The 14026-nt window shown below is 44.2% G+C and overlaps 2 protein-coding genes across 2 annotated transcripts; one reads left to right on the forward strand and one right to left on the reverse strand.

Annotated features, from left to right (window-relative positions):
* Positions 1-3825: 3825 nt before the first annotated feature.
* On the forward strand, positions 3826-5421 carry LRP88_02128 (uncharacterized protein; the record flags this gene model as incomplete). The annotated part of the gene is made up of 1 exon (XM_083238799.1): positions 3826-5421. The coding sequence occupies one exon, from the start codon at positions 3826-3828 to the stop codon at positions 5419-5421; it is 1596 nt and encodes a 531-aa protein (XP_083105394.1).
* Positions 5422-9484: 4063 nt separating this feature from the next.
* Positions 9485-10374, reverse strand: LRP88_02129 (uncharacterized protein; the record flags this gene model as incomplete). The annotated part of the gene is made up of 5 exons (XM_083238800.1): positions 9485-9506; positions 9558-9688; positions 9742-9945; positions 9998-10196; positions 10250-10374. 5 exons carry the CDS (start codon positions 10372-10374, stop codon positions 9485-9487), a joined length of 681 nt encoding a protein of 226 aa, XP_083105395.1.
* Positions 10375-14026: the final 3652 nt, after the last annotated feature.

Raw genomic sequence — 14026 nt, forward strand, 5'->3', positions numbered from 1 at the left:
CTCGTGTCACTTTATGTAATAAGGAACGTCGAAAGCTGCGTGAAGACCGTCGTAGCGTAGTGCCGGAAACGGATCGCATCTAGAAGCTTCCTTCACAAATGCTGTTGCCTCTGCATCGCGTGATGGCTTGTTGGCCGAGGACAGGGTTCTGACCACCTTGTCGTGTTGAAGAGGGTGGTAGACGGCATGAACCATAAGAGCATCCGCGTCCCGTCTTGAAGTGGAGTGGGGTTGCCGGCCCAGTCAGGGGGTTGGATCCTGGCGAGACTGCATATGCGTGGTTGCGGCGAGGCACAACCATTCCACCTCCCTTGGTCTTGTGCGGGACAATTTGACGATGCAACCATTTCACGAGATGGCTTCGATACTTATACCTGCCTGCTCGTACGATCAAGGTTCCAAGAGAAATCTAAATTTCATAGGGATACGTTTCTTATATTAGAACCAGTGGCAAGTTCCTCGCACGAGACACCAACTAGTCACCCCAGCTTTCGCCTGATTGGTATTGGTTCGATTCGTGACAAAGAGAGTGCGTTTTTGTTGGCCGAGGAAAAGGAGCTGGAACTTTACTGAATACAAGAATTGGCTGGCTCTAGAGTGTATCATGCTGTGTTGTTTAGAAGAATAGCCCGACTGTATATGAGGCCGTTCTCCTCTCTCTCTGCCATGGTTGCCAGTACATTATCGAACCCAAAACTATGTCACGTTGGTGCCTCTTGCGTGCAATCAAACATTCGTGACAACATCCTGCATTCTCATCTTCGAAACGCCTTGGGTCGAGGAAGAACTACGCTGTTTGGCATGCTGGTGAGCCGCGGACCATGCTCGATGCCAATACTTCCACGGTGGCGCACAGGTGTAGCCGTCGCTGTCCTGTTAGGAAAGTCGCCAGATTCTGATATAAATAACACTACAACATTGCCGCCAGCGCCGCTGGGCTCTTTGAGAGATGCATCTTGAGTTCTGTCACTTCGTTCTCGGGCCCATACGCATCCAATGCAGGCATCTGAGACGCCTCAGATACGGCAAAGCTATTGGGGCTTTGGCCGCGAACCGTCAGAAAGGAGGATTCGAGCTCAGCAGTGAGACTGAACGATCCATCTTCTTTGGTCGCCATTATTGAGATAAACATCTTGAACCACCTGTAGCTTGGGGTTTGCGCTGGCGAGCGCAAGTCTGCTGGCTGGCTCTTGAATGGAATTGGTTATTGTACTTGTTAAGGAAAATGGTGTAACGTACATGATAAGCATGCGACGCATCTAAGTATGCGACGCACTTTTCCCTCCTATACCTAACCTTCCACTTGGTCAATTGATTCTATAACCACTAACTATGTTAGACCCAAATACAGAGGCTAGAACCCTTATTGCCCTTCAGGCCCTTCAAAATGACCTAAAGCTAAGCGTCCGACGCGCTGCAAAGATCTATAAGGTCTCTGAGCCAAGGCTACGTCGTCGCAGATAAGGCATTCAATCGCGATGCGATTGGATCCCAAAGTCACGCTGACTATCTGATCTAGAGGAATAGATTATTATTTAGTTCATTCTCGACCTAGATTCGCGAGGATTTCCCCCGCGATAGCGTTTTATTAAAGAAATAACTAACTAACTACTCGCTAACCGCGATATACTACCCGTCGGTAAGCGCTAGGCTTATAACTTTATTATATAATACTATGAGCTTAAGATATGTTTTTTTTATAAATATAATTACTAAAGAGCTAAATATAAAGATCTAATTATTATCTGTGATTAGTTTTAGCTTATAGTAAATATAATCGCGAAGTATAGTATCTAATTAAATAATATCTAGAACTTTAATAAGACTAGCTTTCTTATAGGTATAATTATAGCTAGAATAGTTATTATAGGCTTAGAAAGGCATTTAAAGCTAAAATTAATATAGCCTAGAAACTAGGAATAGATTATAGTTATTTAAGTGATTAATATAGAAGGCTAGGCGATCTAGCTGTTTATTATTAGTGCGGGCTAATATTACCTCGCTAATTAATACTAAGAAAGCAACCTCCTAGGCGATTAGGCTATTATAATAAGCTAAAATAATTAAACTAATAATAATATTAGTCTTAAGTAGCTTAAGTACTTTAATTAGTATATAAGTAACTAATTAATTAGTTTTTATTATCTTTTAATCCTTAATAGTTATAAAAGTTATTACTTTATTAACTTTAAGAGATATTATAAGGAAAAGAAAATTATTATACTTTATATATCGCCTTATTTATCTTATTTATTTTAGCCTCTTAATATTAAGTACTTTAACCTACTTAAGCAGGCTTATAGTTAAGAAATAGAGCATTTAATTAGATGCTTTATAACCTATATTTCTAAGACCGAGTTCTTTCTAGCCTTCTATGCCGCGTATTAGGTTACTATAATAAAAAGAAATATTAGGTTAGCCTTTAGAGGAGCCAGGCTTATTCCTCTTAACCTAGAAAGTATAGTCTTAAAGCTTAATATGTAGCTATAGACTCTAATGCCTACCGAGGAGGTAATTAGCCCTATAACCCCTTGGGTCTTAAAGACCCTAAAGACCATGCTTAAGGCTAGGTGTAACGGGCTGAGCCCGTGGGGGTCTCGGCTTGCACTCTCGACCAAGACCCACATAAGCTCAACAGCTAAAAGGGGCTCTTTTCGCTTCTCCTTTTTCACTTTCTTTTCCTTTCTTCCTTAGCTTTAGGATACTCGTTAGAGTCGTTCAGCTAGTTGTTAATATACTCAGCTGGACCGTTACACTAGGTCTTAGTCTAAATACCTCAAAAGACGAATTAAGAGGCATTATAGTAGCTCTCCTGAGTCAATTATTAAGGCTATAAAGTCTCTTAAGAAAGAGATAAAGGCAGTTATATATAAGGTTGCCTTATTAGTTACTGAAAACTAAGACCTTCGGTAGGCAAATGAGATACTAAGCCGGAACCATAGGGCAAAAAAGACCTGACTATAGAAAGGAGGGGTAATAATAGTAGATTAAGTAAGGTAAGTAATTAATTAGATAGATATAGATACGCAGGTAGTTGCGGAATCGTCGAGAAGTGGTGGTCGAGGAAGGTCGGTTGGGCCGGGCGTTCGGCGATATAGTATATGCGGCAAGCCCGGGCATAATATAAGGACCTGTCAGGTAGTGATTGAGACGTCTGGGGAAGAGTATAGTGAGTAGTTTTAATTAATTAATTAATTTATTGCGTTTTTATTATAGTTTAAATGCTATAGGGTGGTAAAAAGTGCGTCGCATACTTGGATGCGTCGCATGCTTATCATGTACGTTAAACGAGACTGCTTTCTTAATATTTCCATGTTAAGAAAGTAGCATGGTAGGTGAAGGTCAGCAATTGATTGTCACTGACCAAGTGGGGCAGGGCAATATTCGGGCCTATTATTTTAACTCAGCGGTTGCAATCTGCCGATTTTCTTCGCGTCTATGCACCCCGCATGTTATTCCAACTCTGGCAGGCCGAGGTGTTGGAGTCCCCCTCTTTGGCCCATATTCCTCGGATCGTTACCCTTTGGATAAACGTTCCCTCTTGTCGTTCCCGCCTTAGCTGCCGTATGCCAAGCCTGGGGTAGTTCCTCGCACGATATTACCGAGGTATCCACCTCCTCTCTTGGAACTATTGGCCGGTTGTTCTATCTAGGACCATCCGTTCACCCCGCAGGAACCAGGCACATCTATGGAAAGAGTTTATCCTGAGGCATGTATATAATAAAGCTCTTGCCTCTCCTTCTCCAGACACTCCTCAGTCGGGCTCAGGAGGCTGACAGTGAGCCAAATACCTACTTGTCTGATAGTTGTTTCTCACCGGGCACTATGCGCGTCAACTTCTCGACCCTGCTGCTTCCCAGCCTCCTCCGAGGGCTGGGCGTATGCGCAGCTCCCAACGGGGGCAACGACGATTTCGCTGCCAAATGCGCCAGCCTCAAGAAGTCGATCAAACTCCCCGACACCACCGTATACTTCACCCAGCATGTCTCCGCTGGTACCAACATCACCTTCCCCGACAACCACCCGACCTGCGCTCCTAACTATCAGGTTATAGACGTTGAGGTCTGCCGCGTGGCCATGCTAGTCAAGACGGGACCCACCTCAAACGTTAGTGTCGAAGCCTGGCTTCCTTTGAACTGGACAGGTCGGTTCTTAGGAACCGGCAATGGTGGATTAGCTGGCTGTATGCCCTACAGCGATATGGCATACGGCAACAGTTTCGGCTTCGCCAGCGTTGGCACGAACAACGGACACAACGGAACCTCAGGCCTGCCCATGTACCGCAACCCAGGCGTGGTTGAGGACTTTGCCTATCGTGCAGTGCACACTGGTGCTGTTATCGGAAAGAAGATCACCCAGGACTTTTACGGCAAGAAGTTCAAGTCCTACTTTCTCGGCTGCTCGACTGGTGGACGTCAAACAATGAAGTTGGCACAGAGCTTCCCTGAAGATTACGATGGCTACGTGGCGGGTGCTCCGGTTATGCGCTGGAATGGTCTTCAGGCACGCTCTGGAAGTTTCTGGGGAATCACCGGTCCCCCTGGAGCTCCTACTCATGTAACTCCAGACGAGTGGCAAATGGTGCACAAGAGCGTCCTGGCTCAGTGCGACGAGCGCATTGATGGCGTCGATGACGGCGTGCTTGAGGACCCTACCCTCTGTCAGTACCGTCCTGAGGCTCTCATCTGCAGCAAGGGCCAGACCAAGAACTGCCTCACCAAGGCCAAGGTTGAGACGGTCCGCAAAGTCTTTTCTCCCCTATATACCACGAATGAGACATACATCTACCCTCGAGCGGTCCCTGGTGCTAACGCTCTCTTCAACTTTGTTGTCGCCGAGCAACCGTTCATTTACTCTACAGAATGGTACCAGTATGTCATCTGGGAGGACCCCAAGTGGAGCCCCGACACGATTGGACCCAAGGACTACGATAGAGGTGCCGAGATGAACCCCTATGACATCGAGACTTGGGAGGGAGACCTGTCGAAGTTCCACAGGCGTGGCAACAAGATGATTCACTGGCACGGCCTCCAGGACGGACTTATCAGCGCCGAGAACTCAAACGATTACTATAATCACGTGTCTCAAACAATGGGCCTCAATAGTAGCCAGCTGGACGAGTTTTACAGGTTCTTCCGCGTCAGCGGGTGTGGCCATTGCAGCGCCGGAGACGGGGCTTCTCGCATTGGAAACAACGCCGGAAACATAGGCGGCAAGACGCCAGACAATAATGTGCTTCTGGCTATTGTGAAATGGGTCGAGGAGGGTGTTGCGCCAGAGACAATTGGGGGCTACAAGAACGTCGGCGGAACTGCAGATGGCGCGTTTGACTACGAGCGTAGGCATTGCCGATACCCGTACCGCAATGTCTGGGACGGAAAGGGAGATGCGAAGAATCCCGATAGCTGGAACTGTATCTAGGCCTGTTGTGGCTGTCATTAGGTAGCATACATACATAGGAGGACTGCTGTGACTATGATTTATGTTATATAACAATTGTTCGAGAATAAGATTAGGATTGCAGAGACAGGGCAAATGGACGCGACCGTTGACGAGACCCTGGTCGAAGGTAGAGGAAATGGAGGGAAAGACCATAGAAATCAAGGCGTGGAAAATGCCCGGGGAAGACGGGCTGCCGGCGATGGTGTGGAAACAGCTGTCGCTGGCGGTGAAGGACTACACTTCTGAGCGACGAGAGCTGACAGGGACGGCACCCAGGCCATCATTGACCAAGCACTAATGGGAGACGCCGTGGAGCGACGTCGAATTGCGACAAGACGGCTATCATCTACTTCACACGCGTCGCTAAACGCACCAATGATGCGCCGTTCATGCTCGAGGGAGAGCAAGTCTAGCCGAAGGAGAATATCAAGATCTTGGAAGTGGTTATGGGCACTGAGCTCACCAACACCATCATAGTCTATTATTTGCATCTGCTACATTTCATGTCCAACTGAGAGCGCGTATGCCGCCTGAGTGCGGGTGGCTAAGATGCCGTCTGGAGGCCAACTGCCACGGAATTTGACTTTGAGGTTCATGTGCTGATCCTTGTACTTCTCGACCAGATCTGTCTCTGCGAGAGCTCCAGCGATGTGGCTCAGAGTCTCAGTCATCTTAACCAAGTACGCATCTGCAACCGGCATGTCATGAGTTGTCGTCTCTCCGGGCTCATTCTCGGGGGCTACAGGTCAGGCCAGTTGCCAAACTGGAAGAAACTGCTTGAGAGCCAACCCGCCATTATCCAAGACTTCAGTATGGTGCAATGTGATGGTTGGGTTGGCGGGTCCATCGACTCAGGCGAAGCCCGGCTTCCAACCGCCCTTCGCGATGTTCTCCGTTGAAGATCTCTCCCGAGATCACAGCCCCAAAGCTCGACTCCCAGGTATTATCGGTTTGGATTTTGATTGACGACTTGTTTCTCAACCTAAGATGGAGCTATGCCAAAACTCCAGTAGTGTTTCCGTAATGGTTCAGTGTACCGCCCTTGAAACCCAGACGGTCGGTATACTAACCCTCCCCGATCAATACGCCGATCGCAGTTTCACCGGGCGCAAGGAACTCCATCACATCATACGTATTATAGATACGACAGTGATGATATAACTGCCATTGCGGGGCTAGGACATAGTCTCCAATCCATTTTCCGTTGATCTCGGCTTCGCAAATGCCAAGAGCGGTAATATAGAGCCTTGCTAATTTGGTATCGCTGGGGACTTGAAAATCCATTCTGGAATACCCGGGTCGCTTAGGCTCGCTAACGTTGACCTTAATAGTCGAAACTATGGGCTCAACACTATTCCGGCTTTCCTTGAACAGTCTCGTCTCGACTGTGACCCAGTAAGACCAGGGAGTTGAAGGCTGGCTGTAGTTGGAGAGTCCATGAGCGCGAACTCTCACGGATGCAGGCTCGGCTTCTTCGAGAGGCACATCCAGCCATGGTGGATAGAGACACTCGGACGAGTTGAAAGAGAACGAGTTGGGTTTGTCACTGGAGCTGCGGACAACTTCAATATCGTAAGAGCTCTGCAGGGTATTGATGAGATCATTGAAGACCCCATCAGGCACCTCGAGTCCAAGGGGTCATGGGAAGGATAAGATGAAGAACAAGCATAGCACGAGCCTAACCATTTAAGATCGTTGACCACCTTTCATTCTCTCATCCACGCTTCTATTTGTATCATCATACTTCCGATCCTCGAACACTAGGTCGACGCCGCCGAATCGTTGCACGGCATTTCCCGCCATCTACGGGAAAGCTTCTAACGGTTGCGGTGCTTTCTTAAATGCAAGTCTATCTGAGTTGCGGGAATATAAGGTAGCTCTAAGTGTTCGTATGAAAACCCGTTCTACAGTGTTTCAGCCCATACAACGTCACGAGAACTAAACAAAACCATCACAAAAGGCTGACCAACTGTGGCTTTTTTTTTTAGCACTGGCTTTGAATGGCGGCATATTTTGATAGTTGAGAACTGTGTTCTTTATTAGCGTGGTTGATGACTTCCTTTAGACGTATCATAAACTTCACACATAATAAAGACAGGCCCTACTGTGTCGTATGCTATGGGTCTTGATGTTCGGTGAGCCACATAATCAATTGCGGCATTATTTGGCCTTGTAATTATTCTTCTCAGGTTCAGAAATCGGCCTCTCTTTACATATTTCCTTTTGTCGCTTTCTACACTTTTTAACCATCACGCCCTTGTAATTAACTTAACTCATTTACTAGTTAATGTCCTCTATGAAACTGATTGCTACCATTGAAGACTGACTTATTGCATAATCATGAATAGCAGAATATCTAAAGCTAAGAATCATCTCATGAAAGGGGCCTTGGATGTTTGACCCTCTCTGGGTGCTGTGGCATACCAGAGACCCTACTCTACCAAAGAGGCAAAGGGGACCGGAACAATCACTGATTTGATTAGCCCAAACCTCTTGCCGTTCTGCCTAGATAGAAATAACATCATGGCTAATTATGTGACCCCTCTTCGTAGGTGCATTCTGTCCCATGGTTGGGGCCCATGCATGCCTGATGTGAGATCGAATAGCAGATGCTCTCTCGTCGTAAACTGTCTGAGGTGATTTCATCTTCTTAAACTGCAGATCGTACTCTCCGAACTTTATCCTGATATCATGGAACCTGGCGAGAATCTCTTGAGTCGACATTGTACGACTTGGCTAAGGTCATGTTTGGTAGGGGCGCGACGTGACTGTGTACGGCATGGGGCTCCGACGATCTGCCTCGGCGGAGATGGCCACTATTTCCAAACGCTAACAAACCTGATGGAATGGATACTAGTTAGTTAGTATTTTGGGTAATACTAAACGCGTGTACGAGAGTAAGACGAGTTGTAAGCTTCAAGGCAGAATCGGTCGACACGGAAAATGCCCAAACCCCCCTTTCTGGTGGCAACTGTTGGTTTTAGTAGGTCTCAAGGGCTTAATAACAGTCCATGGAGACTCCATTATTCTTGCGGTTCCTATGGGTTCGACAGAGATACATGACGATTCTCAGTTTCTTGAATCTCTAAGTTGTCGTTTTCGTTATCAAGGAAACATCGGCTTGTATTACCCTGACTTGATCAGCGGACGACTAGACCAAGCTTGCACCAGCTGATCTTTTCGATCCACAAGTTGTTAGGAAAGTACAGACAAAATCGAAACGCTAGTCTCAGCTATGATGCTATGAAATATGGCCACTTTGCGTGCTGCAGCCACGGCGTTGTCACGTTGACTTCGACGCACGATGACTCCTAGCCGCGTCATCATATCCGCTCTGCTTTAGCATGTAAGCGATGGTCCCCAGACGCCTCCTACGAGAGCACAATGTGTTCTTCTTTGTGGATAATGACCAAGTGAAAATGAGCTAAGTACCAAGACCCTAGTTTCCACTTAAACAAATGTCCCAGGCGGCGGCCCGAAAATCTCTCCTTCAGCCAACTTCAGCCGTGTACAGGTATTTGCTTCGCACCCACTGTCCGCGTTATTGCCTATCCAGTTAAGATCTAACTGGTGATAGCTCAGAGCAAAGAAAATCACGACTGCGGAAATGGCTATACCAGTCGAGAATGCCGCCGAAAGAGTATAATTATATTTTGCCCAGAACGCAAGGTATCTCTTTCGAAGGTATATCCACGAAAGCCAAGCTGGAGGCACAGCGGGCCACATATAACCAATATTGTAGGGAGACCAGGAATAGGCTCCTTTCATCATGACAACGGGATGAATATTGGTGAGCCAATGTGTCCGGGGCAGTTTTCTTGTAGCGTAGTAATGGATAATGGGAAGCGCGAGACCGACAGGAAAGGCGGCAAGAAGAGCAGTATATTGGCCACCTGTACCAAAGACTCTTCGTGGGGCGAGTGAGCCGAAGAGAACAGCAGCCGTGAAGAAAGATTCCATTTGCGGACAGGTGAACTTGTCTTTTTGGCCTGGCTGACAGACATCCTCAATTTTGAGGACCTGGAAGTTCATGACACCAACGCTAATAAAAGCAGATAAGACGGCTAGAATTCAAGTTAGAACTCTGCAGTCCTTTAGGTATAGCCTGTCTCAACTTACTGGCGACGATCTGACACCAAAATACCTGGCGCTGAGGGATCTTTAGATAATGACCAAGCTTGAGATCATTGGCAAAATCAAGGGCATGCGCAATCGTTACCCAACCGAAGTTTTTGAAAAAGCTCATCTATATAGAGTCAGTACTCGCCATGTTTAAAAATGGTGACAATTAGTTCTTACAGCGAGAGCGTTTCCAGGTTGCCAGGCACCACCGATGAATTCCGCAAGGACATTAAACTCAACCTCGATTCCAGTAGTAGCAAAGATGATGCCTGTTGGGACAGTAAAGAGTAGAGCGAGAGCTATGCCGAAGAAGACGGTACCGACGCTGGTATGAGTGGGCCAGCAAGCCACAGAAACAACTCCAAAAATGATGGAGATAACCTACAAATCTGTGAGCTGGCATCTAAACATGCTCTGGCGGGCTCAAACCGACATTAAGGATGAGGTACCACCATTCGGGCACCTCCCGGTAGGTCTTCATTAGTCTCGAATGGACATCGTCGAAGTCGTCACGCTTCACATCTTTTTTGAACAGACTGTCCCAGAGAGAGCGGAAGGCTAATTTGAGATCGTTCCAGTGGTAAAGACCAGTATACGAAATTACGGCACTGTAAACGGCGAAGAAATAAATGCTTCCAGCCTAGTTAGCAGGACGCCCCTTTGTTCTAAAAGACCATGAACGCACTAATAAGTGACTGAGGAAGCAGCAATATAGACTTGACTATAAGATTGATACTTGGCCTCATCGAGAAGCCCATCTTCATTCAAGATAGCCGAGACGTTATATTTCGTTGCGTTTTGGTTGAACATGGTGTTGGTGTTGACCGGAAGGTATGCGGTATTGTAGGTATTAGTCCAATATAGAGAGATGATTGTAATCCCACCGATGAAGCAGCCAATGAACATATTAAAGGTAACGTGGAATGGCACAAGAAGAGGTTGGACGTTATGCGTCAACACATTCCAGTCAAAAGTAGGTATTGGATTAAATCCGAGACCTTTCCTGAGATCGGTAATGGTAGCTAAATTGAAGTTATTTGGCGAGATCCAGGCAATCCAGTTGAAAAGAGAAAGGGCCGAGGCAAAGTACTCAGGGAGCCAAAAGTATATGAACATGGCGCCGAATGCGACCATGAAGAGCTTATATCGAGAAAGGTTGTAAGTCCTTTTGAAAGGACCAGGCACAGGCGTATTTCCCTCTGTTTTAGGAAGCGCATGTCAGCTGTACTCTGTGCGATGGCAGTCAGTGGTGACGAGGTTGGCTTACCGTTGTGTAGAGACTGGTTCATTGCCACGGTGGCTAACGAACGAGGCCAGATGCAGAAGGCCGGGTAAACTAAGAATCTTCTAGCCAAACCCGCAAGTCCAAAGCCCATTAGATTCTGAGAGATCTAGGCGCTATAATTAGTTGACATGTCGCGTCACCACTCCTTTGATAAGTCACTCACCGTAACACAGATTTGGAATCCAAACGACGAAGCAAATGATAAGTTAAAGTACTTCTCAAGCCAAGTTGTAATCACGATGAAGCGGCCATATGGTGGTGTGCCTCCCACATTCGCCATGATAGAGATCAACATATGCTCCTTTTGGGTGAAATGACCTGGATTAAGCCTAAAACGCAAGCCAAATAGATGAACCTCGCCCGTCGGTACCAGTCTCTCCCAGGCCCTTCCCAATGGGAAGGAGAGTAGCTGTACGACAGTAGCATCGAGGAGAATAGCCGGTTGACGCAAGGAGAAGAACTGATTCACGAAACTTTGAAGGGCAACAAAAACCAAACCAATCGTCCAGGCGCGAAGCGTTCCGGCTGGGGCCGATGTGTTGTCCTTGTTGCTTACGACGGCTCGGACTTCTGCATAGGGCGAGTTGAAGGTCAAGAGAGCCACTTCGGTCTTTATGTCGGAAATATATGCTGCGTGAGCGTCCGGTTTTTCAAAGACTTCTGGATGCTGGATAAAGTTGGAAAGACGATCAATGGACTCGGAATTGAAATTGGAGTCTTTTTGGTGGAAGGAGATGAGATTCTCGGCGAGCTTTTCATGAGGTAATAATTAGATCAAGGAGCTCGCTGCATATAAAAGGCTACTTACCCTCTTAGTCTCTTCCAAGCTTAGCGTGGTTGCGTGCTCTTCTGCTTCGAGGACGTCCTCAGGGGTAGCGTCGAGTAGTTTTGCCCTGTCCTCGATCGACCCATGTCTTTAAGGTGGCGAGTCTAGCCCTTTTCGGCAGTTTCAGGCTTCAACACAGAGTGCGGTTACCTCTGAGACTCTTAATTGTTAAACAATTCAACTGCGCTAAAAAACAGGGCGCGCCACTAGTTTTCAGCACGATCACAATTGCTCCTCTTATTCAACAATAATAGTCAACCTAATAGAGTCTTACAGTAAGTCGCAGCTTTAATTTTAGGTTATTTTGAAGGGCTTAAAGTATAAGAAGTAATCTAGCTTCTTTATTTAATTGAGATATATTTAGTCATTGAGAATTAATTAATTAAATAGAAGTGATATAGGTTAAGGGATTTTTAGTGTACTCACTTGTCTGGTATACTCGCTTATTATGTATGTTATTATAAAAAATAAACTTATTAAGAGATATTTAATTTTATTAATTTCTATAACGTATATAATAAGCATGCATCGCATGCAAGTATGTATCGCACTTTTCCCTCCTATACCTAACTTTTTATTTAATTAATTAATTCTTTAACCATTAAATATATCAGACCTAAATACTAAGGCTAAAACTCTTCTTGCTCTTTAAGCACTTCAGAATAACCCAAAACTAAGCATCCGACGCGCTGCAAACCTCTATAGGATCTCCGAGCATAGGCTACGTCGCCGGCAGAATGGCATTTAATCGCGACATGATTAGATCCCCTAATCGCGTCGATTATCTAATCTTAAGGAATAGATTATTATTTACTTTATTCTTAACCTAGACTCATAAGGATTTCCCCCCTGACTATATAATATAAAAGAAATAGCTAATTAATTACTTACTAACCGCGACGCGCTACTAATTAGCACGCATTAGGCTTATAACTTTATTAAATAATACCTAGAGCTTAAGATATATTTTTTTTAAAAATATAACTACTAGAGAGCTAAGTATAAAGATCTAGCTATTATCTATAATTAGTTTATACTTATAATAAATATAATCGCGAAGTATAGTATTTAATTAGATAATTTCTATAATATTAATAAGACTAGCTTTATAATAGGTATAATTTAGAGCGAAATAGTTATTATAGGCATAGAAAGGCATAGAAAGCTAAAATCGGTATAGCCTAGAAACTAAGAATAGATTATAGTCATCTAGGCGATTAATATAGATAGCTAAGCGATCCCGCCGTTTATTATCGGTGCGGGCTAATATTACCTCGCCAACTGGTACTAAGAAAGTAACCTCCCGGGCGATTAGGCTATTATGATGACCTAAAATAGCTAGACCGATAACGAGACCGGTCTCGAGTGGCTTAAGCACTTTAATCGGTATATAGCTAAGTGATTAAATAGTCGCTATTATTTTTTAATCCTTAATAGCTATAAAAGTTACTACTTTATTAAATTTAAGAAATATTATAAGGAAAATAAGATTATTAGGCTTTATATATTATCTTATTTATTTTATTTACTTTAGCTACTTAATATTAAGTACTTTAATATACTTAAGAATACTTATAATTAAGAAATAAAGCTTTTAATTAGATACTTTATAACTTATATTTTAAAGACTAAGTTCTTTTTAGCCTTTTATATTATATTTTAGGCTATTATAATAAAAAAAAATATTAAGTTAGCCTTTAAAGGAGCTAGGCTTATTTCTCTTAACTTAGAAAGTATAATCTTAAAGCTTAATATATAGCTATAGACTTTAATACCGCCTAAGGAGGTAGCTAAACTATTAACCCCTTAGGTCTTAAAGACCTTAAAGACTATGCTTAAGGCTTAATCTTAGTTAGATTACCTCGAGAAATAAATAAAAAGATATAAAAGTAGCTCCCTAGAGTTAATTCTAGAAGCTATATAGTCTTCTTCTAAGGGAATAAAAATAGTTATATATAAGGTTACCTTACTTAAGGCTAGGGTTAAAAAACTTAAATAAGTAAATAAGATACTAAGCTAGCGCTAGAGAGCAAAAAGGACCTAATTATAGAAAAGAGGGGTAATAATAATAGAGGAAGGAAGGCAAGTAATTAATTAAATAGATATTAATGCACAGGTAATAGCTAAATCATCAAGGAGTAATAATTAAGGGAGGTCAGCGCGACTAGGAGTTTAGCATTATAGTATCTATAGTAAGCCTAATTATAATATAAGAATATATTAGGTAATAATTAAGATATCTAGGGAAGAGTATAGTAAGTAATTTTAATTAATGAAATAGTTTATAGTATTTTTATTATGATTTCTATCTTAAAGGTATAAGAAAAGTGCGACGCATACTTGCATGCGAT

This window comes from Fusarium phalaenopsidis (genome assembly GCF_050370095.1).
Source record: "Fusarium phalaenopsidis strain FUZ10S chromosome Unknown contig_32284, whole genome shotgun sequence".
Classification (NCBI taxonomy): domain Eukaryota; kingdom Fungi; phylum Ascomycota; class Sordariomycetes; order Hypocreales; family Nectriaceae; genus Fusarium; species Fusarium phalaenopsidis.